Source organism: Pelobates fuscus, chromosome 8, assembly GCF_036172605.1.
Source record: "Pelobates fuscus isolate aPelFus1 chromosome 8, aPelFus1.pri, whole genome shotgun sequence".
Taxonomy (NCBI): Eukaryota; Metazoa; Chordata; class Amphibia; order Anura; family Pelobatidae; genus Pelobates; species Pelobates fuscus.
Genome location: NC_086324.1, coordinates 156,847,330 through 156,870,363, shown reverse-complemented (window position 1 = coordinate 156,870,363; position 23,034 = coordinate 156,847,330). Strand labels below are relative to the sequence as shown.

The following is a 23,034-nucleotide window of genomic DNA, read 5'->3' as shown; positions in this document are numbered from 1 at the left end:
TTTCCTTGAATTGTGCATCCAACCACTTCCCCAGTGGTTCAAGGACTCCACCCACCGCCGAAACTATAGGTCTTCCTGGTGGTGCGGTTTGGTCTTTATGTATTTTCGGTATCGTGTACATAACCGGTGTTCTGGGAGATTTTTGAATAAGGTATGCATACAAATTCAAGTCTATATAATTAGCTCTTACTCCCATGCTCAATATATCCTCTATTCTTGCCTGTATTATGATGGTAGGATCCCCTTCAAGTACTTGGTAAGTATTTCCATCCCTTAGTTGTCTTCTGATTTCATCAGCGTATTTAACATAGTCCATTATAACTATACCCCCACCCTTGTCTGCGGGGCGTATAATGATGGATGAATCCTGTGCCAATTTCTTGATAAGAGCATGTTGTTTTTTACTTAGATTACTCCGTATCTGTCCTGTTGGTTGTAATGCTTTAGCAGATTCCGCCTGAACAGTGGATAAAAAAGTTTTGATACTTGCTCTGTTACTTTGAGGATCAAAGTAAGATTTTGGTCTAAATCTTGTAATTGCCTGTTCTGGGTTAGGTGGGTATGTTGAAGGTTTATTGAAGTGGTCTTTTAAACGCATCGTTCTTCCAAAGTTGTATAGTTCCACATTCCAGGTGAATAAATTTGGACTAGTCCCAGGAACAAAAGATAGTCCTAATTGTAGGATCTCCATTTCCTCTTTAAGTAATGTTCTCTGGGATAAATTGAATACCGGAACTAGCGTCTCTGTGGGGGTCTCCCACGGACATTGGCTCTTCCCCTTATGGCTTCTCCTTGTTCTATATCGTTTCCGCCTCTGCCTCTGCTTCTTGTTGTCGTACCGGGGGGTCTGTTCTCTAAAAAAGTTCCACCTTCACATTGTACATCCGTGTCCGAAGCGGATTCACCTGAAGTGACATCCATGGTATAAACCTTGGGCCGCACGATTCTTTTTCGGAATCTCCTTGGTCTTTGTTGCTGCGCGCCACTCAACCATTTGTAAACGCGATGCTCCATGTAATCTTGTTGTACATATTCAAATTTTTGTTTTTTAAACCTAATCAGGTCAGTTTTGTACTTCAACATTTCTTCCTTCAATTTATCCAACATCTTTATTCCCTCCCCAGTGGCTAATAAGACCGCATGTTCTGTCTCAATTTCCAATATCTTACGTGTAACGATTTCCATTTCTGCCTTCACATCCTGGATAATTATAAGCATGAGATCTAATGATGCTTTATTTAGTACCCCTATCCAGTCACGGCATACCTTGGCTTTCAATCTACCGATTGTTGGTATATTCATTATGCGAAAGCCTCTGGGAATTCTTTTTACTTTATAATAATCGGAGAGAAACAGGCCATGCAGGTCCAAATCAATTCGTTTTCTTTGTAACTTAAGTAGTTGGAAATATACATCTCTAGTAGTTACATTGCAGGGAAATTCCGTACTAGATTGCACCCATAAAATGGCTTGAGCTTCCTCTTGAGTAAAATGCAGGGTTTCTGCTTGCTCCGCATAACCACCTGCCTGTAGCATAAAATCATCTGTGTGATCCATAGTGAAAAAAATATTCCTCAATGACTCCAATCAGTCTGTTATCTCTGCTTCAAGTTAGCAGTTTAGGTGATATACCATCTGTAGGTGCTTGGGTTAGGAAAGTGGCTATTCATCAACTTCCTCTTATATTGTATCCAGTTGTACCCAGCACACACACTCATAAATTGTCAAAAAATGCCGGGTGCATCTTAGCCATAGCCAAAAACATATAAAATAATCTCAAAAATAAAGGCTTGCACTCACGGTCTGTTGTTAGGATTAAAACACTTCTTCTTTATTCCATATTATTAAAATATAGTTGCTGTCATCTTTATCGACGTTTCAGCCACATCAGTGGCTTTCATCAGGATCAATTCAGCTCACAAAACTATTACATATACAAAAATCCACTTATATATAGCTAAACAGACTTGTAGGACAAATTAAAAACACTTACCACCTGTGTATTCAGGCGCCCGGCGTCTCTCACTTCCGTGTGCGCATGTGCGAACATGCCGATACCGGAAGTAGCGTGTACGCGTCATTGTGCCGTTGCCAGGGTAACCTTGAATGTAAACAAGCCACCCTGCAACGAAACACTCTTACACACTGCCCGGGCGCCTGTTAGGTGAATTCAACAGATAAAATCATTTGCACGTATCTTACTAATCCCCCAGCAGCACGAGCTTTATGTGGCTAACTGATATCATGTCATCTCGGACATCTTTTAATATGTCAGCTGCTCATTCTCACTTTCAAAATTCAGAGGATTTAAATTTCTCTCTATGCTATATTATAATGGTATCTTACTAGGAGTAAGTATTAGCAAGGTTCCAATATATACTAAAAATAGAATTGGACCGCCTTCAAAGACATTTTTAAGGATATATCATACATCATAAATATATTAGTAATCTTTCTCTAATTTCTTAAAGGGGACAATGCCTTTCCTATTGTATATTAAAGCACTTATTCACAATTTTACAACTATAAGCTTTAAAGGTGCTAAACATTCTGTTTAAAGTGGTACTCAGTGCCTACGTGTGCAAGTGCTCACTTTAGACTGTGTAGTGATACTTGTCAATAAAAATTTTAAAGTGATACTATGTTGCATTTATGTACAATAAAGTGCTGTCGTTAAAAATTAAAGTGGTACTCTGTGCTGTTTATGTACATTTTAAAGTGATACTACTTGCGTTTATGTACATTAAGGTGCTCACCACCTCTTCTAGATATTGGGAGATGATCTATCGCCACACATTTTAAAGAAGCCAACGGATGGCCTTTCTCCAGAAAGTGACGTGCCACAGGTTTATCCGACTTGTTGTCCCTATAGGCCAACCTAATGCTTGACCTGTGCCCTCTTATCCTTTCACACAAGGCCGTTTCTGTCTTGCCTATGTAATTTAAGCCACAAGGGCATGACAATTTATAAATTACATAATCTGTGCGGCAGCTTATCCTGTGTTGGATTTTGAAAACTTGGCCCGTGTGTGGATGGTTGAAGCTCTTGCAAGAGATGAGGTGTCCACAGGTGACACAGCCATCCGTTGGCTTCTTTAAAATGTGTGGCGATAGATCATCTCCCAATATCTAGAAGAGGTGGTAACAGACGGGAACAGCTACTACAGAAGGAGGCTTGGTGGATTCAAAAACTGGGAACAGTAGCTCCAGACGGACTCAATGAAAAATTGACCTATACCTCCTTTCTATAAAGGGACATGCGAAAGAGAAGTCTTTAGCCGCAAAGGATCAGTATGGACTCCAACCCAGTTTGGCCATATGGTGAAATCCGTTAACTCTTTACTCTAGAACGATGTATAGAATGGAGAGGTCTCTAGTCATAATATAGTACATTATGACTATAAGTGTATAGTGAGTTGTCCAAAATGCATTGATGGCCCTCTTTGATTTTTTAATTTATGTTTTTTTGGTTTTTAAACTAAAATTAATTTATGAGGTTGTATTGATTATAAATCAGTATATATCATCAGGGTAATTGGTTTTGACCATGGTTCTGGACATGGTGCAGGAGGAGTTAAGGATTTTCTGCTTGTGATGTTTCATATCTTTGGGTTTCTTAGAGGTAAAGAATTTTCCCCACAGTCCAGGACAGTGGCATACAGGAACTTATGCACAGATTCGGCACAGATCATGTCACATTAATTAAGTTTTTATTTTTTTCTTAAATATCCTGATGTAGCTATGTATCAGGGAGTCTTTGGAGTATCTTTGTAAAAATAGCACTTGTTAGGCACTAATTTTTTTTCAATATGCACCATACCAGTTTGTTTGATTAGTTAACTCCTTTTTTTATAATAATAATGACAATACATTTATAACTAATATATATCTAGTAACACCTGGAAGGTTCACGTAATTATAATTCTTTATATATATATATATTGTACATATTGTATATATTGTATATTCTAATCGAGAGACATAATGATAAGACATATTGTCCACTTTAATGTAATAATGTAATATTGGGCCATGGAATATGGCATTCATATACATTAGCACGCTTTAATTTTTTTGTAAGCACATTTATCTATATATAATAGTAGTGTTTCTTTGTATGCTATTAACCAAATGAGTATATAATTTTGTCCGGCAGTTTGAGGGTTTTGAAACAATGTTTCAGTTGATACAATGCACAAATCCTAACTTCCGAGCGAGGGGTGACTGCAGTGAGAGCAGATATACCTATTGCGCATGCGCCCGACGTCTCCATGGTGATGGAGGACGCGAGCAACCAGGAAGTAACCTGAGCGCGCGAACAGAGAGACATTTGCCTCCTGCACTCGCCCAGACGCTCGTTTGGAAGGATGATTAGCCCCCTGCACATCTGAACTGTGAGTTTCACTGATTACCTTCCTTATTTAAACAATGTCCATTTTTTTAAATGTGTGTATTCTGTCCTGATGAAAGTTCCCTAGCGGAACTGAAACGTTGACCGTTGGAATAAAGACTTATTTTCATTTTTGATACAAATCCTGGGAGTGCTGATTTTCTTTGGATATATATATATATATATATATATATATAAAAAGGAAAAAATCCCCTGCACTCACGCTTTAACTCCTTCACTGCCGGGTGCAATAGCCTGAGCTCCAATGATACAAATCCAAAATATACTGGCTGCTCACTGGTCTTAAAATGCAAATACTTTATTAAATAAGATTAAAAACTACCAACGTTTAAGTCCCTGATCGGGACTTTCCTCAGGGTCAATAACAGGACAACCTGTTTTGACCCTGAGGAAAGTCCCGATTGGGGACGGAAACGTTGGTTGTTTTTAATGTTATTTAATAAAGCATTTATATTTTAAGACCAGTGAGCAGCCAGTATATTTTGGATTTACATATATATATATATATATAAACACGGGATCTATATAAACCTTTTCCTACCACACAGTGAAAGAGCCCAAACAGACTATAAGTATAGTGCAGGACTATGTAAATATGTTAGTATTAAATGTACTGTAATGTGTATATATAACTAAAATCGCTTTCATATATGTGTACTTTTAAAATAATGAATCAAGATACAGGATATGCAGGCCATTTTGATTCAATGTTAATTCACAGTTTTTATTCCATTAGTATAAGACCTTTTTAACACGTCAATATTTTCAATTTCTTACAGCTATGACGGGAGGTGTGGATATGTCCCATCCATGTTCCTCAAACCGTATGTAAATCCTCACCAGAAGCTCCAGGCTAATAACGTTAAAAATGGGTTTGGTTCGACTCCAAACATCTTTGAGGCTGCGAGAAGTACCGATGTTAGCAGGGAGTTGGAATCAGAAGAACCATGTGTTTTTAATAAAGACATGAACGGAAAAATAATCCTGGACAGGAGAAAGTCTCGATCCTTGAGCAGGCTCCCAAACTTCGCACAATGTTCTCCAGGCATCTCTTTTCGGTCAAGTAGACAATCGGCTCAATCTGCTGTGGCCTGGAATCACCAGAATTTGGAAAACAGAATGGAGACAAGAAAGGACTCTGGCTTTGATGAACCTCTTTCACCTTGTTCTCCCAATTTATCTCCCCTTACACTTTATAATGACAAAATGATGCAACCGAGGGTGCCACCAAGGCCCACGAGTCAAGAAATACATAACAGATGTACCACTGTGACTAGGAAAGCAGTCCCAAATTCAAAGATCTGAGGGAAACTAGATGGATAATTAATCACTAAACTAAATTTTTCATGAATGTGCAGTGTATATAAGTGCGTCTCAAGGTATCTCACAGCTCCGTGTCAATAAAGCTCACAAGGATGTGACGTGTAGCACGATAAGACTCACAATATGAGAGTATCACAGGACTCCAATGTAATAATGTGTCTTGAATCAATAAATACATTTATTTTTTTTTGGTTCTCAACTTATCTATTTTCCCAATGGTGAATGTTTTTTGAACTTGCATAATTTATTTAGCTGCAAATTTTCATTTCAGAGCACTGTCCAGACCAGTGGTGGCCCATTTACGATATGTTCACCATTCCTGAATTAGCATTAGCCTGTGAAAATGTACTCTTGTTACACTAGTCCAATCTCTCACATTTCTGGTTGAGAAGCAGAAGTCTTGCTTACGGAATTCTTATGTCAACAGTGCCTCCACCTGTTACCGCGTTCTGAACCAGCTTCTATGATGGCACAGATTGCATAGTCAACTTTGACTTTGCATCTTCGCAGTTAACCATTGAATCTAATCCATTGTTACCGAAGGCCAACCGTTAGTTATACACCCAACCACACCATTAACACAGAATGTATTCGTTGTTTTATTGAATGTGTTCACCACAGGTCTACATTCTATTCTCTATTCTGTGTATTTTCTTATATTTCTCATTTGTTCTCACAGTGCCCTTTTAATGGGTGTAATTTTGGTTTTACATTCTTGTGATTGTATGTTGATTCAAATAATTCTATAAAATATTACGTTAAAATAAAAAAATTTAAATTTATAAAAAGATGAATATCACTGCAGTCACACGCAGAGCACTAAGCAATCAAGGGGGCGTGTAAGTAGCCACGATCCCCCTTGCTCAGCATTCCATCCCCATAATGACATGAGGCTGACCACATGATCGCAATATGCCGCGATCACGTGATCATTTTTCCAAACTTTGTTACTAAAATCCTCACATTAAAAACACTAAATTTTATTAATTCAATATATTTTAGACAACAATTATGTTGCTATGTTACTTTGCTTTTATGTCAATTGTGATTTGTACTGTACCTATGTCTTATGCAAATGACGGCATTTTGGCGCCAAAATTTGAATCAACAATTGATTACAAAGCTTATAAAACCCTTCATGTTCCAGGTTGTTGTTCTTATTGCCAGTTGATAAAGCCCTGTGTTGGCAAAACGCGTTTTGGCTGTTTTAATTTTTTTTTACTTATTAAAGAAATATTGGCCCCTAAATTTTGTGTGTGCCATATACCCTTTTTACCTACTATTTCAGTTATTTTATTTTTATTTATTATCTTTTTCATGGACACCAAGAATATTGCAGAATATACTCATCCATGAATCCTTAGATGGGGATTATACCACCCATACTATCATAGTGAGCAGTATTTCCTGCTCACTCGAATGTGAGTATATTACCATTTTATTATCATCATTTTAACTATTATATACAGAGAGCACTATTTTCTGCTGTTTCTCTCCTTACATCGAGACCTTCTTCACCTCAAGCTACATATCATCTACCACCACCTACATCCTACCAGTGGGGGATTGACGTCACTGAACGATATCCACACGTGAGCTTGGAATAGCTCTAAAATAGGTGAGTGGAAATACCACCCTGCTGTGAAGTTTCCCTTTCCGTTCCACTGTCTGATGCAGTATACACTATTGGAGTCTCTCTTTTTTTCTGTTTGACCTGAATCAAATGCCTCAATAAAAAAAAAAACAGATTGACAAAGAAAGAAAGTCAGGGATATTTACTAAAGTGAATTTCAAATTCAAGGTAAAACTAGCCCAACTGGAGACCGTCACTAAGTCAACTATTCTTCTGTTTCAGCTACTAAAAGTTGAAATTCACTTGGAATTCTCACTTTCATTAGAAACCCTTTGTACTCCAGAAGATTGAAGTTTGCGAGTTATGTTGTTACCTATTCAGGAAACACAGGAACAAGACCTGCCCAAATTCTAGATGGAAAATTCTTCTGTGAAGGTGTAGGGTGTGTGTAATGAAGGGAGACTCCTTGATTTACAAGAACTTGTATACTGATCATAAAGAACTTACCAGGACACACAGCAATTGATGGCAGTAACGCAATACCTTATCTAATTATTGAGGGAGGTGTAAACTTTCCAGACATTTTAATGAAGGATTCCCTCTTTCCTTTTCTTTCTCTGGTGTGGCAAACATAAAAATTACATCAACAAGATATTATTGCTATATCTGAATATGATGTCCTTTTAAAGTTTGTACAAGGACAAAACGTAAGAGCTGGACAACTAAATGTTGTTTTATGAATGTAAAAGCCATCTCTTCTGATTACTGAACAATGTCTGTTGTCAAAGCAATGGGAAATAATTCTTCAAAGTGTCTGAGTTGTTAAAGGACCACTATAGTGCCAGGAAAACATACTCGTTTTCCTGGCACTATAGTGCCCTGAGGGTGCCCCCACCCTCAGGGACCCCCTCCCGCCGGGCTCTGGACAGAGGAAGGGGTTAAACTTACCTCTTTTTCCAGCGCCGGGCAGGGAACTTTCCTCCTCCTCTCCTTCTTCCTTGCGACGTCATCAGCTGAATGCGCATGCGCGGCAGGAGCCGCGCGCGCATTCAGCCGGTCGCATAGGAAAGCATTTACAATGCTTTCCTATGGACGCTTGCGTGCTCTCACTGTGATTTTCACAGTGAGAATCACGCAAGCGCCTCTAGCGGCTGTCAATGAGACAGCCACTAGAGGTTTTGGAGGCTGGATTAACCCTCAGTATAAACATAGCAGTTTCTCTGAAACTGCTATGTTTATAAAAAAAAGGGTTAATCCTAGAGGGACCTGGCACCCAGACCACCTCATTAAGCTGAAGTGGTCTGGGTGCCTAGAGTGGTCCTTTAACATGAGCTTAAAATTGTTGAGGAAAGAATTCATCAATACATCTGTTTAATATGTGAGATCTGGGGTATGGAACAGTTTTTTTTGGAGATTTGGAGACCAAGTACATTGGGACATTATTATTATTATTCTTTTATTATTTATATAGTGCCATCAGATTCCATAGCGCTGTACAATGGGACATGCAGTTAAACGACATAGGAGTATCCTATTTTAATTCTTATTTATGAAAGTGCCAATTTCTAGGAAATATCCAAAATTGTATAATTAAATTATGAAACACCATGAAAGATTAATATTTATTTATTTATAAAATATGTCACCAGGAAGGATACATTGAGATTTCTCTCGCTTTCAAGTATGTCCCAAGATATGTCTATCTATCTTTCTGTCTGTCTATCTGTAGTAGGTGATTTCAAGTAGCCTTTTAAAACTTAAAACTGTATTTTTGTTTTTGTGTGTGCGCTGTTCCTTAAATTGTATTTTTGTCTGTCTGTCTCTGTCTCTGTCTGGTTTTCTTTCTGCCTCTGTCTGTCTTTCTTCTTTATCTGCTTCTTTGCTCTGTCTTTCCTGATTCTCTTTGTCTGTGTATATCTCTAGGTGTCTCTGTGTTAGATCTTCTGTCTATCAACTGTCTGTGATCATCTTTTTGTGATCAGAGTAAGCTGCTGTTGTTTATAGCTTCTGTAACACTGTATACAGAGGTTGCAATCCCCACACTACTTTGTATGTGATTGCTATTTTAGTAACGTTTCAAAAATATATTCTGGTTGCGAAATAAAATGCCTTCACGAATGAAGGAAAGTCCAGATTTAGAGGGAAGTTGATGTGCCTGTATAAAAACAATAAATGATCTAACTGCTAAAGACTGTTTTGAATAGTTGACTAATTTTTAAAAAAAATATTTTCCTATTGGTAAATACCTTAGTTTATCAGAAGTTTTGCATACAATGGAGAGGATCTCATAGCAGAGAGCAAAATCTAGGTATACTCACTATTATGTGAAATGTTGGGAAATCAGAGGAATTCATTTGCTACATTCCAAGTTGTAGCGAAATGAAATCCTGAATGCACAATTTAGTCTAAAACTGGTATTCTGAAAGCATAATCCCATTGTACATCGCTGCTGAATTTGTTGGGGCTTTATAAATAATAATAAAAATAATAATAGCTGGTAAAATGTTCTATTCCACTACAGACTCTAAGTGAATTAACCCCTTAGTGAATAATCCCGAATTAAGTCACAGTCCCTAAATCCTGTTATTAGAAAAGGCTTTCGGTAATTTTTAGAGATCAAACAATGTGTCTTTAGGGTATAAATAATAGTCAATACATTGTTAAACACAGATCCACACACACCAGTCAAGCCATGAGACTTGCTTTTCAAACAGAAATCTCGAATTTGCAGTGATGTTACTACTGCAAAGGATTCTGGGTGAGCATATGCAAACCCACATATTGGCAGCTGTGTTAGGCCACTTTGTTGGGCACCCTATAATCCTGGCACGCATGCAGACCACCAGGATAACGTGGCCCCCTTACAGCGGGCGCTTTACTATTGGTGCAAACTGCAGCTGTGCAAGTCCTGTTCCCACCTGTCTTGGTCTCAGAGATGCCAAACTTGACAGAGACATTCGATGGGATGCCTGCATGCACACATATGTTTACAACACTTATCGGTGAAAGAGGAAGGAAACTTTACATATGTCATTGAATCTCTGAAGAATGTGTCAACATTAGCCAAAAGGTTTAGCAATCTCCAGAGGGTACTTGTTATCTGCTAACCTGAAAGTGCACTCCTCTTATCTGATCAATATAACCCATCCCTCCCAATTTGTTTTATACTCGGGATTGAATTAGTTACACATCCTGAAAACATATTTAATTATATATGTTAACACAAAGCCTTAACACCCATTATACTTGGCACACACTAACAATGATTAAGATCAATCGTGATTCCTCAGACTAATCCTGCAGCAGTTGGAATAAAAGTTGCATTGATTTAAAAAGGAACTGTTACTAACTAACTTGTGAGGAAGGTAAATGTATAACGTGTTGGAAGACTGTGCCCCTATTTGAAACAAACTTTCCCCCCCCAAAAAAAGCATAACTATTATTGTTGTGTTTATTTATATCATGGGTAGTCAACCTTTTAATATCCACCACCCACTTTTGTATCATTGTTGATGGTAAAATTTCCTTACCGCCCACCAGTGCCGCAGTAACTAATTTTATGGCACAAGTCTCTTTTTTAATTTTAATTTTTTTTTTTTAAAGGAGGGTTTAGGGAGGGTATACATACTGAAAGTAATCTATTTTCTTCCTTTTTTTCCATTTTCTATTCTACTTTTTTCTATGTGTATCTGTGAGCTGCTGTGTGTGTGTTGGTGTGTGAAGAATGTAGTGTGTGTGTGAGAGGTGCAGTGTGTGTCTGAGGGGGACAGTGCATGTGTGAAGGGTGCAGTGTGAGGTTTACTACCTCTGATTTATATAGTTCCAACATATTAAGCAGTGTTGTACAATAGGCATCCTGGCCCCTCTGTGTGTCTTTTATTTCCCAGAGCCCCTTTGTATGTCATTCTCCCCCCAGCCACTCTGTGTGTCTATTTCTACCTTCAGCTCATTTGAAATAATAACATTATTTGGGGGTTTACTCACTAAACATTGAATTTAACGATTCGAAAACAAAAACCAAATTGCAAACTGTAGGCGAAAATACCCGATTTGGAACAATTCTCTAACTCAGATATAGTCACAGCTGCTTCACTACATTAGCCTGAATTTTCCATTTTACGGATATACTTTGAGTTTTAGTGAAATAAATCTGAATAGCTACATTCAGGCTCAAATAGATCATTTGGAAAACGTCTCCAAACCCATTTACAGTTTCAGACAGAGTTCGACTATTTTAGCCTCAGTGTTACCATTCAATTTTAATTCTGTAAAATGTATATCAGGTTTTAATATCCTACAATTTGCTGTTTAGTGAATAAACTACTTTACGGTTCATTTACTTTGACGGGAATTGCAGAGAATTGAAAACCAAATCGCGAAACGTATTTATTAAAACTTAGATAAATTTATCTAAGGTTTTTTTTTTGTGCCAATTTTCCAACCGTACATTTAAAATGTACGAATTTCCTTGACAGGTGTCATTCTTTATTGAATAAACCCCTCTTCCCCTCCCACCTCCCCCGGTCGATGTAGTATATCCTATTAAAATATAACAGGAAATCAACAATGAAAACACGTTGACCATAAGGGGAAAACCCTGGCTGCTACACTATCAATCAAGGAGAGAATTTCCTCCTGCTGTCATTGAGGTCGGACTTGTACATCACCGTATGTGTCACTGTATGCTAATTGGTGAGGCATTTCCAAATTCTGCATGAGGTTCTTAATAAAAAGCAGATCTCGCCTTCCCTGCTCACAAACAAACACGAGAGATTGGAAAGATGCCTCAGAGAGACAGGAGTGGGAGCGACCGTCATCCTTTGGAAACCACAGCCATTGGATACTTACAGAATGGGAAACACAAGGTATTGCCCGAAAGACACCGACCTCTTCAGGATATAAAATATTATTCTCCGCTTATGATGGTTGTATCTTCGTGATAGCATGTTTCTTATATTTTCTAGGTTAATGGAAAGGCATTAGCTTGGTGTCTTTGCTTATTCACCATATGTACTGCGCTGTGGCGTTGGCGTTTTGTGAATCATAACAAATTGGCATTTTTGTGCTTTATCAGAGTTATTTACTAAGTAATTTACAAATGTAAGGACACATTTAAGTAGCTGAACTGAGATCATAGCTAACTGAGAAAATTCTTCCACTTTGGCTATTTTTAACCTTACATTTTAACTTACATTTGAAATTGACTTTGAACTGACCTTGACTTATCACTTTACTGAAAAGCCTGTTCGAATGTAGGGGTTTATACATGAAATATTGTGTGTTGGAAGGACCTGGCAAAAAAAACCAAATACTAATATATAGATTTGTTTTTGTTTTTATATATAAAAGCATATTAGAGAATTTGTTTTTAAAAAAAAGCTGTGAACTAAATTTCAGGATTTGTGAAGTGTGTGTGGGGATTTCTTTCTGTTAAAAGTGTTTTTGTTTGTTTTGTTTTTTTAAATTTGGGGCAGGATAGCCCAGTTATGCAAAAATAGAGCCAGCTTGGAGGCATTTGCCGTTTTTTCTATTTTGGTCCAAAATTTGAAGTCCTATGGATGCATTCTATGGATGCCCAACCACTGTTTTATACAAACCGTTCTTGAGTGGTTAGACAAATACAGGTTTCTCCTGGTACCTTCAGCCCATCGCCGCCACTGCGTAGGTAATGCATAAATTAAATTTGCATTAGCCCATGCTAATGATAGCTTGATAGTGCCAGGGTTGGATTAGCAAATTAATTTTTTGTCAAACACAAAACATTTATTTCTGTTTTTTTTTTTTTTTTTTTAATAAATCACAAATTTTAAGCCAAAGAGTCTGGAAAAAAACTGAAAATGGATAATTTTCTAGCTTTGGCAATAGTTACCTAAAATGTTAATTTAAGTGAATAAAACATATTTCTATTGAAAGGAAGGCAGTGCCATTTGTATAAGCCTTGCATCTATTTTGTCATTGTATTTACCAGAATGGGTAATCAACACAGTACTATTATCTTTCTTGAAAAGGCAACAACTCCTATCATGTTTAGCCAGTCAAATTAAGGCAATGACTACTTCCAACCACTGTTCTATTCTAAACAATTGGGAAAATGCAAAGGGTACATAAAGTTGGCATAACTGCAAAATATATAGAAAACAGCCTTGTTAAAAAAAGTTAAAGGGACCTTAGTGTTTAACCCCTTAAGGACCAAACTTCTGGAATAAAAGGGAATCATGACATGTCACACATGTCATGTGTCCTTAAGGGGTTAAATACAAAAAAATAAAATTACTGTTTAGTATATGTACCCCCCAATGAAAATCTACATGTATTTAATTATGCATTATTTTCATTGGGGCTATAAATCTAAAAACATCTAGCAAAAGACTGCAGTTCTCTTGTCTGCAGCTTTGCAAGCCCTCCACTTCTAACCCCGCCCAGACTTTCTGTGGCTGTCCAATCACAGACTTCCCAGTGCAGCTCAATGAGGATTTATTGCAAGGCAGGTGCTCTGAGCAATTGCTGCCTCTTGAGTTTAGCTTCACTGAACCAACCAAACCAGGAAGTAACATGACCAGTTTATGATTGACAGCCAGACAACCAGGTTCATTTGTAAAAGTGACAATTTCTATTTATATTGATCAAATGAAAAAAACAAAAACAACATACTTTTCACAAATAAAGCACCCCAGCAAGTTAAACTGCTTTGGGGGTCTGGAATGTGGCCACATTAGAGAACTCTTTATTTGGGTGTATATTTTTCATTTCAATTGCCATCTCATCCCAAAGTGCACAGTTATCAATAGCACTATGTGTGGAGTCTGCCTAAAAACCAAGGTAAATGACAAAGTTTCAGGAAAAATGTATGTTGCGCCTTAGTATAAAGTGTGTCAAATTCACAAACCATAACCTTTTCTGCGGAGACGCCCAGCCATGAATCCACTACTTTCCTGATTTACATGCCTTTCCACTCATTGAATTTGAATCAGAATTCTTAATCTTGTATCTGAGGGTATATATTGTCAGTAATTTTGTGGTTTTTGTTTGTTTATTTTGTAATTAATGTTTTATTGAGATTTAAATGCAGTACAAGCAATGTTGAGTCATGTTGTGCTTTTTTTTTTTCTTGCAGTATAACATGTTCTCAGTACTCTGGTCCGACCGGAATGAAATCCTTATCTATCGCACATTTGAAGATTTCAAGAAACTCAGTGTAAGTTTGGCAAAACCGATGCTCTACCAAATCTGGGCTACCGACAAGATATTAAACAAATATAACACTTTGTAAAGGGTTTCACATTAGACCATTATTGTAGAACTGCACACCAAAAAAAAAAAAACGGGCAGGAAAATACTGGAAGGTAAAATAGATAACGTGAATGAATTTCTCCAATTTTGCTACTTTCTCACATTTGCTATTTTGACCTTTGAATCTAAAATGCTCTGGGTGTTTCCTGACAATTTGCTGATTCAGTTAATAAAGCCATTACAATTAATATCAACCCTGAATCAAAACCATCAGATTTAAGTGCTAGATATTAAAACCATGAAATATTCTTTGAAAACAAACGTCAAGGTTTTTTTTCTTTTTGCACTACAAATAAAGGTTTTTCTATGATTTGGGTTTTAATTTGGAACAAAGAATTATACTCGGCTACATATCAAATTTTGCAATTTAGTTTTCAATTCACTATTACTACTGCCTCTTTTAATGCCCACTTGTTATGCGTGTGTTTGCTTCATCTTGTAATTTGTATTTCTAAAAATAGATGGCTAAATTGTACCTCCGCCTTTTCAAGTAGCAGCTAGTACGTGTCGACACTCGTAATTGAAGAAAAAGCAACGCAGACAATTAACTGAATTCAAACAACAACATATATCAAAGTTGCTGAAAACTAAATTAAATATTTAACGCCCTTTAATAGTTTCCTCAAATGCAGTGATGGGCGGCAGAAAAACAGATTTCATGACATCCTCCCCTCCCATGTGTACAGGCTCAATCTTGCTAGGGCGGTAATTAAGGGTTTCTCCAACCATGACTACTTTAGTAATTTGAAGTGGTCATGGCGTTAGGAGTAAGTATGTGCAATGTTCACCTTGAAACACGGCACATACTAAATTATCTGCCCTTGTGTGCCGAGGGCTGGTTGCACCGCCGGAGCATATGACTTAGGATGCCCAGAACTCTGTTCCAGACTGCCTAATGTCAATTCTGTGCATAATTTGCATCTGCTGCCAGCGAGCACAGTGCACTGGCGACAGAAGTGATGGCTTTAAGGTAACTAAGATTTATTTCAAAACGATTTTCGGCTGTTATTTTTTTTTTTTGTGCAGGAGTGGGTGGGATCCTATAGAATAAAGCCCGAAAAGTATTATTTGCAGATTGGGGGAAAAAAAGGGTTGGAGTAGACCTTTAAAGGACCACTCTAGTGCCAGGAAAACATACTCGTTTTCCTGGTACTATAGTGCCCTGAGGGTGCCCCCACCCTCAGGGACCCACTCCCGCCGGGCTCTGGGGGGAGGAAGGGGTTAAACTTACCTCTTTCTCCAGCGCCGGGCGGGGAGCTTTCCTCCTCCTCCTCTTCTTCCTCGCGACATCATCGGCTGAATGCGCATGCGCGGCAGGAGCCGCGCTCGCATTCAGCCGGTCGCATAGGAAAGCATTCATAATGCTTTCCTATGGACGCTTGTGTGCTCTCACTGTGATTTTCACAGTGAGAAGCACGCAAGCGCCTCTAGCGGCTGTCAATGAGACAGCCACTAGAGGCTCTGGAGGCTGGCTTAACCCTCAGTATAAACATAGCAGTTTCTCTGAAACTGCTATGTTTATAAAAAAAAGGGTAAAAGCTAGCTGGACCTGGCACCCAGACCACTTCATTAAGCTGAAGTGGTCTGGGTGCCTAGAGTGGTCCTTTAAGGCACGTTTCTGGGTTTTAATAGCAAAAACGTTGTTTACGCCAAGCATTTGTCCCTAATTATTTGCGCTTGTGTAAAGTCCCAAACTTTACAATCGGATGGCATTTGCAGTATTTGCATTTTCCGAATATAAATTAGTCCTCACATACCTATACACAGGGTTTCAACCATTTACATTTTAAGATGCAGTTTGTCTTAAAATATCGTTTTTTTTGTCATTTATTTTTCTGTCATATGACCAGCAAATACATATTGTGCTTCGTTAAAAACCGTGCACAATTAGCTATGACAAGTATCCTTCTGCTGTATGTCATTAAACTGTACTTTCTCTCTCAAGTCACACTGTCTTTTATATTATATTGCCTGATGGTACATTTAATCTACGCATAGAGAAGTCTCTCACTCTAATTAATTTAACTTCTCGGCAACATGCACGCATTCTCTTTTAGAACACATGAGATTACCAGCACTAGACTTACTCAGCTTGCTTTAGCCCATACTGTTTGAATGTTTATAATTTTATCTCATTTGTCTAGACCTTCTTAAAAGATAGCTAACTGCCATATATTCACTCAACCTAGACGTACCTGACTAGCATGTTATAATCTCTACATACATCTTAAATTCCATCATGGAGATTCATCAGTTAAGTTAAAGCTTGTTTATATATAACCAAAAATGTGCCCCCTGTATAACCTGTATATCACTATGTACGCTGTTGTGGCGTTTGCTGATGATCTCTATCCACTTGCACATAAAAAAAAACAACAAAAAAGTAAACCTGTGTACAATACAGTGGTTAAAGAAGCATTAAATGATAAGGTGACAAAAATATACAAATATTTAAACAATATCAATATTTAACATGGCCAATACTGCACCTAATAGTATGACACTAACTCTGCGGTTTCATGCTCTCTTTTAGCGGGAACTAAGAAAAAAATTTCCACTTGAGTCAGGACTCTTCCGCAAGTCAGATAATTTCATTCCCAAGCTGAAAGGTAATTTATTTTCGTCTTTGTAAGTTAAAAAAGGTATTACATCACACTTGATTTCCCCAGCTGCTTATGCATTTCACGGGGAATAGTAGGGTATTTTATACACTGATCCACCTACTTTGCTTCAGATATAATTTTTAGTAAATAACCCTAGTAATCCAAAAGGCGAACTTGTGGATGAACTAGCCAGGCCGTAACCTAAACTGAGTTGTATGGGATTTTCCAGATGTTTGCGTGTTGAATAGCCCTGTGTGTCTCAAAGACTGCCAGAGTTTTTCACAGTAAGTTTTGAGGAACTGACCAGGGAATTTATAATTTGAGGCCAAAATTGCAGAATCAAGAAAAGTTCCCAATTTAACCATAAAATGTCAGTCAATGATCAGTTACCTTCAATTTACGGCTTAGTGAAACACAATAGGGCTCAGTGGGCTGTACTGGTTATTGTACTTGGAGTAGCCCTTTAACAGGTAGAAATGTCTTGCTTCATTTTGTTGACTTACTTACTTAGGTCTGAACACACAATGAGTTAAATGCCTCCAGGCCGTCCAGTGATTCACAGCCACAATTAGAGTAAAACTGGTTCTTAAATTAATATAATTCTTGTTTATGAGGTTTCTCACATAGCTTCACACCTATTGGTCATCACGTATTAAATCTATTTGTATTCATTTCTATCCACAGATGTTCCAGTATTCAGAAGGAATAGGAATTCAAGTCGTTTCATCGAAAGGCTCAGACTGCTGGAGAAATATTCTCAGGAGCTTCTCAAATCTGATCAAAAGATCTCCCAGTGCGAAAATGTTGTGAAATTCTTCACTCCCAAGAGCCATGATCTTAATCCAACCTTTCATGAAAATAGGTCAGTTGTTAGTTCGTAGTTGGTAGTGCTAATTATCACTCAGAATCCACAAATAATGGTAACCATGTTTGGATTCTAGGGAAGGTAGCTGTCCAGAGTAGGACACCCACAAAACCTTCAGAGACCACCATCAGTTGCATCAAGATTTAGGAAATACAAATTTCTGTTCAATTGGGGATTCTGGTAAAACCTGGATAATTTCTGATCCTTGGTGATGCATTTTAGAACCTTTTTTTTTTTTTTTTTAAATAATACCTTAGTTTTGTAAAAATTAACAAAAAACACCTACAGAGTGAACTGCTGTTTACTTCAATGATAACTTTACATTTTAAAGGGACCTGCATCTCTCGACATTTTCTTTAAACCAGTAGGCACTGTTAAGCAAATATACAAAGCAAAAGTATGCTTTGAAAAGTATGTAATAAACATGTATAAACTTACTATAAACTTGGTCATATTGCATTGTTGGACATTGTTGCCTCGCAGCAAGGGGTGTTCCTACGTCCCTTGCCGTCTAACTCACCCCATAATCCAGTCCAGACTAGTCTACTAATGACATAAACAGGACATAATTGTGTAGCAGCGAAAGCTCCTCATTCTCCCCACAATGACTAACACAGCAGGGAGAACGATACCCGACACAGGAGCCTGCTCTGCATGATCACACTGATCAGACTTCCTCCCTTCTCCCCCTTTCAGGATGTTGCAAGGTGAAGAGACCTGTCAGGAAGACCTAACACACTCTTCCAGCATTCCTAGGGATAGGACACCGATTGGTTAGATCAGTGCCTCTCCTGGAGAGGGTGCACTGATCTAAAAAATGAACATATTTACCTGATTTTCTCAGCTTGCATTGTAAGACAACTGTCTCGGAGTGAGGCAATTGTCTCTTAAAGGGATACGATTTTTATTTTGGCATAACTGATGTAAATTTTCTAAAGATTTTTACTAGTCCCAATATGTCCTAATATAATAATAATGGCAATTGCTCCATTAGTAACTGTGTCTTAAAAGAACTGTAGTCATACTTTAAAATATATTGTAGGTCACACAGCTATGTTTAAAGAGAGCGAGAGAGAGAGAGAGAGAGAGAGAGATGATAGACAGATAGTTAAATGGTTCCTAACCTAGTCCTCAAGACATTTCATTTATTTAGACATTTCTCAGATCTGTTCCAGTGCAGGTACTGACAAAAAACATGGATTGTTGGTGTGCCTTAATTACTTCACTTAAAGCCAGTGAGACAGACAGACAATTAATTAATTAATTAGATCTAGTACTATTTATATAATTTAAGCAGATATGTGTTGTATGTGCTAATTGTTCTAAATGTTGCTTTGCAGCTTGGTTATCATGCCCTCAGAGACAAGGATACCAAAGAAAGAGATCCCAAGACCACCTGCGGAGCCCCCATGCCCTGGGCCGATTATATCTCAACAATACGTGTGTATAGAAGACTACGAGACTAAAGACACAAAGAACAGAGCCTTCAATGTGAAACGCAATGAGCTTCTGGGAGTTCTGGTGAAGGAAAGCTCAGGTACTGGTTCACAATTACTATCAGGGTATTAGTAATCCAGGGTTAGAACATTTTTCATTATTCATAGACATCAACGTCAACATCAACCAGTCGTTGACATTTCTCACTTTCCTTTTCAGGATGGTGGTTGGTAGAAAACGAGGAGAAACGGGTGGCTTGGTTTCCTGCTCCGTATCTCAAAGATCTTGAAAACAATGAGGCCGCAAACTCAACAACGGATTCTGACTATGACGGTAAGTTTAGATTATTCATGAACGCTGATAATTGTAAGGTAGTGTTTCAGAAAATCGGATTAGTCACCAATAAATCGGGTTTTGTTTAATTTCATGGAATGGACCTTGCCATGCTTCATAATTTATTTATCCCTATAATAAATGTTATTCTTGGATTATTCAATCCAATATGGCAATGGTTCCCAACGCAGCCTTCATGACATGCCAGTGGTCCAGGTTTTGTCATTTTCACCTTTGGAACAGAATTATGAAATGCATAAATTCTGGACTGCTGGTGTACCATGAGGACCGGGGGTTAGAACCCACAACGATATTGTATGTAGGTGCAAGGTGACTTTCTACACATAGCATTTTTAGCAGGGCTTTTTACATTAATTCTTCCAGCTGTTTTTAGCACAATACAGTGAGATAATGACTTGTTAGAGTTTTTGATCAGGCTGAGAAAGTTTATATACTTGCCTACAATCAGTCTAGAAAGAAACAAAGAATACAGTTAAATTAAATCTTTTTAGTAGTTTTCAGATTGGGATCGTTTTCTTGTGAGTGAATGGACATACTTCATCTCATCATAATACATTTATTTATATGTCCTTTTTATCTTTTTTTTTTTCAGGAATCCTTTATTATGCAGCAAAAGGTTATGAATCCATGAGCTCCGATGAGTTGTCCATCGTTATTGGGGTTCTAGTAGAAGTCATTGAGAAGACAAATAACGGATGGTGGTTGGTAAGGTAAGGAGAGGTGCAAGCTAAACTCTAGAATAGAAATTCAAGCATGTATCGACGGTGTAAAAAGTTTCCATTTACAAACATTAAACTGGATCTATTTCCGATAAGAAACCTCACATCAACTAACAGAACATAAACACTATCTGCATATTGTAGATAGCAGGGGTTTTGTTTTACTGTATGCCAGGAAGTATTTTTTGGGGGCTGCCAATAGTTTGTTTTCAATTTCTGGTCAGTGACCACGATTTAAGTTCAAGTCAGATTCTAATTGGTTGAAGCTATCAAGAAGCCAATCAGAATGCAATTTTTATTTCAAAATGTGTTGGTAAGTTTTTAATGTTCTTCTAATTGTTGAGAACTCTGCATAAGTACATTAAAAACTTTTAAAACACAGGAATAATAATGAAGGTTACATGTCTTGGTTGCATAAGAACCAGGCACACCTTTATAAGCCTTGGAGCCCACATCTAATTAAACTTAAATTCTCGCCCATCCCTTTGCCTGGCAACTCCTAAACAGACACCTCTCCACCTGTTCACCTGCTTTTACTTTCCAATCCAACTCGTCCATTGCCCATTTCAACCCTCGGTACTGTTTAACCTGTGTATGTTCTATCTCTAAATATATATATATATATATGATGTGATTTGTGTGGTCCATGTAAAATCTCACATTGTTCTGTACCCATGCAACCATATTTGTCCTCTTGGTCATAGATTCCCTGTCCGCGTTCAATTGACCGGCTTGAGGCTTTTAGCATCTTTGGAGTGAAATAATGCTTGATGTTTTCGATCAAACCACACCCAACTTAATCTGTTTGATTTTGTCCCCAGGTATAATGGAAAAGCTGGATATGTCCCATCAATGTACCTGAAACCATACAGTAACTACCAACAACTTCAAACTATGATCAAACACGGCAAATTAAATTCGACTCCAAACTTATTTAAAGCAAGTAGTTCCTTAGCCTTGAACACATCAGATGGGAACTGGAGATCTGAAGATCCTGGAGTGAAGCCCAGCAGAAATAATGCCATGAAATTAGACAGAAAGAAATCTAGATCTCTGAATGGCTTCTCTTCAAACATGCAACGTGAATTAGCCAATTCTCCATCAAGGTATGGAAAGATTTCAACAACCACTAGCACAGACTGGAAACCAAAACCTAATCAAGGGAAGGGCATCCAGGTTCAGGAACAAGAGACAAGGCCAGAGATTGTGTATGGAAACTATATTATCGCCACACCGAAGAAGCCTGTAACAGAGGACCTTACCAGCAGAATGCCTGATGTTCCTTCTACTGATCCTGGTCTAAGACCTCCTCGGGTTCCAAAACGGCCTAAGCCACACGAAATTCTACAAAAATGCACTACAGTAACCAAGAATGCTCTGCGGGAGTCACCTTAACACAGACTATACCAGATGAACATATTGCCATCAAGAGACTGACAAACTTTTATTTATTTGATATTTATTCTGATAGCATTCTAGACAGTAACCAAGTGCAGTTCTTCCATAGCACATCCAGAGCCGCAACATGACTTTACTTCTGACCTTGGCGGCAGAATATGAAATGTCTGGTGGCACTGTAGTAGACAGGTCATTGTGTCAAGCGGTCAGAACATATGCTACTGTGTTATAGGTCCAGTCCTATGCCATCAATCACCTAAAGAGGGGATAGGCAATCTTCGGTACTCTAAATGTTGTGGACTACATCTCCCATGTTTTCCCAGCATTATGGCTGATTATGGAGATGTGTCCACAACACCTGGAGTGCCAAAGGTTGCCCATCATTGACCTAAAGTGTATTTCCGAAGTTGATCAAGTTTGCTGCAGTGATAGTATTTAAGCAGTGATTCTGCTTATTGCGTAATGTGAAAAGTTTTATAATATATAATGTATAATGTCACGGTCCTGTGCTCACCACACAGCATTTCATAAAATAATTATACAGTATATTTAATTTGAATACCAATATAAATATGTATTTATTATGCAATTCTAGAATGTCCCTTCTTTCTTATTAGTTTAATTCCAATGGGCAATACACACAGGGTGGCTCCTGGGTCTAATGGTACTCTAGTACACACCAAATAGGACTGAGAAAAACACACTCGAACACAACACATGCAGCTCTGTGAAAAATTCATACACAATGACCACTGCTATGAAAATATTGCTGTGAAGCTCTGTGATATTGTGACATTTCAACTTTACTTTGAGATGAATGCTATGGAGTTCTTTCATACAGACTGCACATTACTCTTTAGTTTTATTGCGGTGAGACATTGCACATTACAATGAGGCTTTGGGATACACTCATACACAGCACACATTACTGTGAATGTATTGCTGGGGAGGTCTCGGTTAGCCCCTTCTATTCAATATACAGAGATTCAATACAACTCCAGGACATTCATTTTGCGCCCAGCTCATCAGGTACCATTTCATCTCCAGCTGTCCATCGCTTC

General features: G+C 38.0%; 2 protein-coding genes and 1 long non-coding RNA gene across 3 annotated transcripts in view; 2 read left to right on the top strand and 1 right to left on the bottom strand.

The window, feature by feature from the left end:
* LOC134571842 (NADPH oxidase organizer 1-like) overlaps positions 1 to 5,918 on the top strand; it is a 40,632-nt gene extending 34,714 nt beyond the window's left edge. The window contains exon 8 of the mRNA XM_063430467.1: positions 5,191 to 5,918. Coding sequence (XP_063286537.1) covers positions 5,191 to 5,716 — 526 coding nt within the window. The 3' untranslated portion in view covers positions 5,717 to 5,918. The remainder of the gene's footprint in view (positions 1 to 5,190) is intronic.
* Positions 1 to 23,034, bottom strand: part of LOC134571854 (uncharacterized) — a 618,817-nt gene that overhangs the window by 541,097 nt on the left and 54,686 nt on the right. The gene's annotated exons all lie outside the window — the stretch shown is intronic.
* On the top strand, positions 12,045 to 22,184 carry LOC134570938 (NADPH oxidase organizer 1-like). The gene is made up of 8 exons (XM_063428959.1): positions 12,045 to 12,172; positions 14,422 to 14,502; positions 17,131 to 17,206; positions 17,885 to 18,062; positions 19,406 to 19,602; positions 19,722 to 19,835; positions 20,449 to 20,566; positions 21,397 to 22,184. The coding sequence occupies exons 1-8, from the start codon at positions 12,089 to 12,091 to the stop codon at positions 21,968 to 21,970; spliced, it is 1,422 nt and encodes a 473-aa protein (XP_063285029.1). The 5' UTR covers positions 12,045 to 12,088; the 3' UTR covers positions 21,971 to 22,184.

Bases quoted from the DNA above. Each gene is read 5' to 3' on its own strand.
- LOC134570938 (XM_063428959.1), top strand. From the start codon at position 12,089: ATGCCTCAGAGAGACAGGAGTGGGAGCGACCGTCATCCTTTGGAAACC. The intron at 14,503-17,130 runs GTAAGTTTGGCA...GCTCTCTTTTAG, and splicing joins AAGATTTCAAGAAACTCAGT to CGGGAACTAAGAAAAAAATT. The intron at 18,063-19,405 runs GTCAGTTGTTAG...GTTGCTTTGCAG, and splicing joins CCAACCTTTCATGAAAATAG to CTTGGTTATCATGCCCTCAG.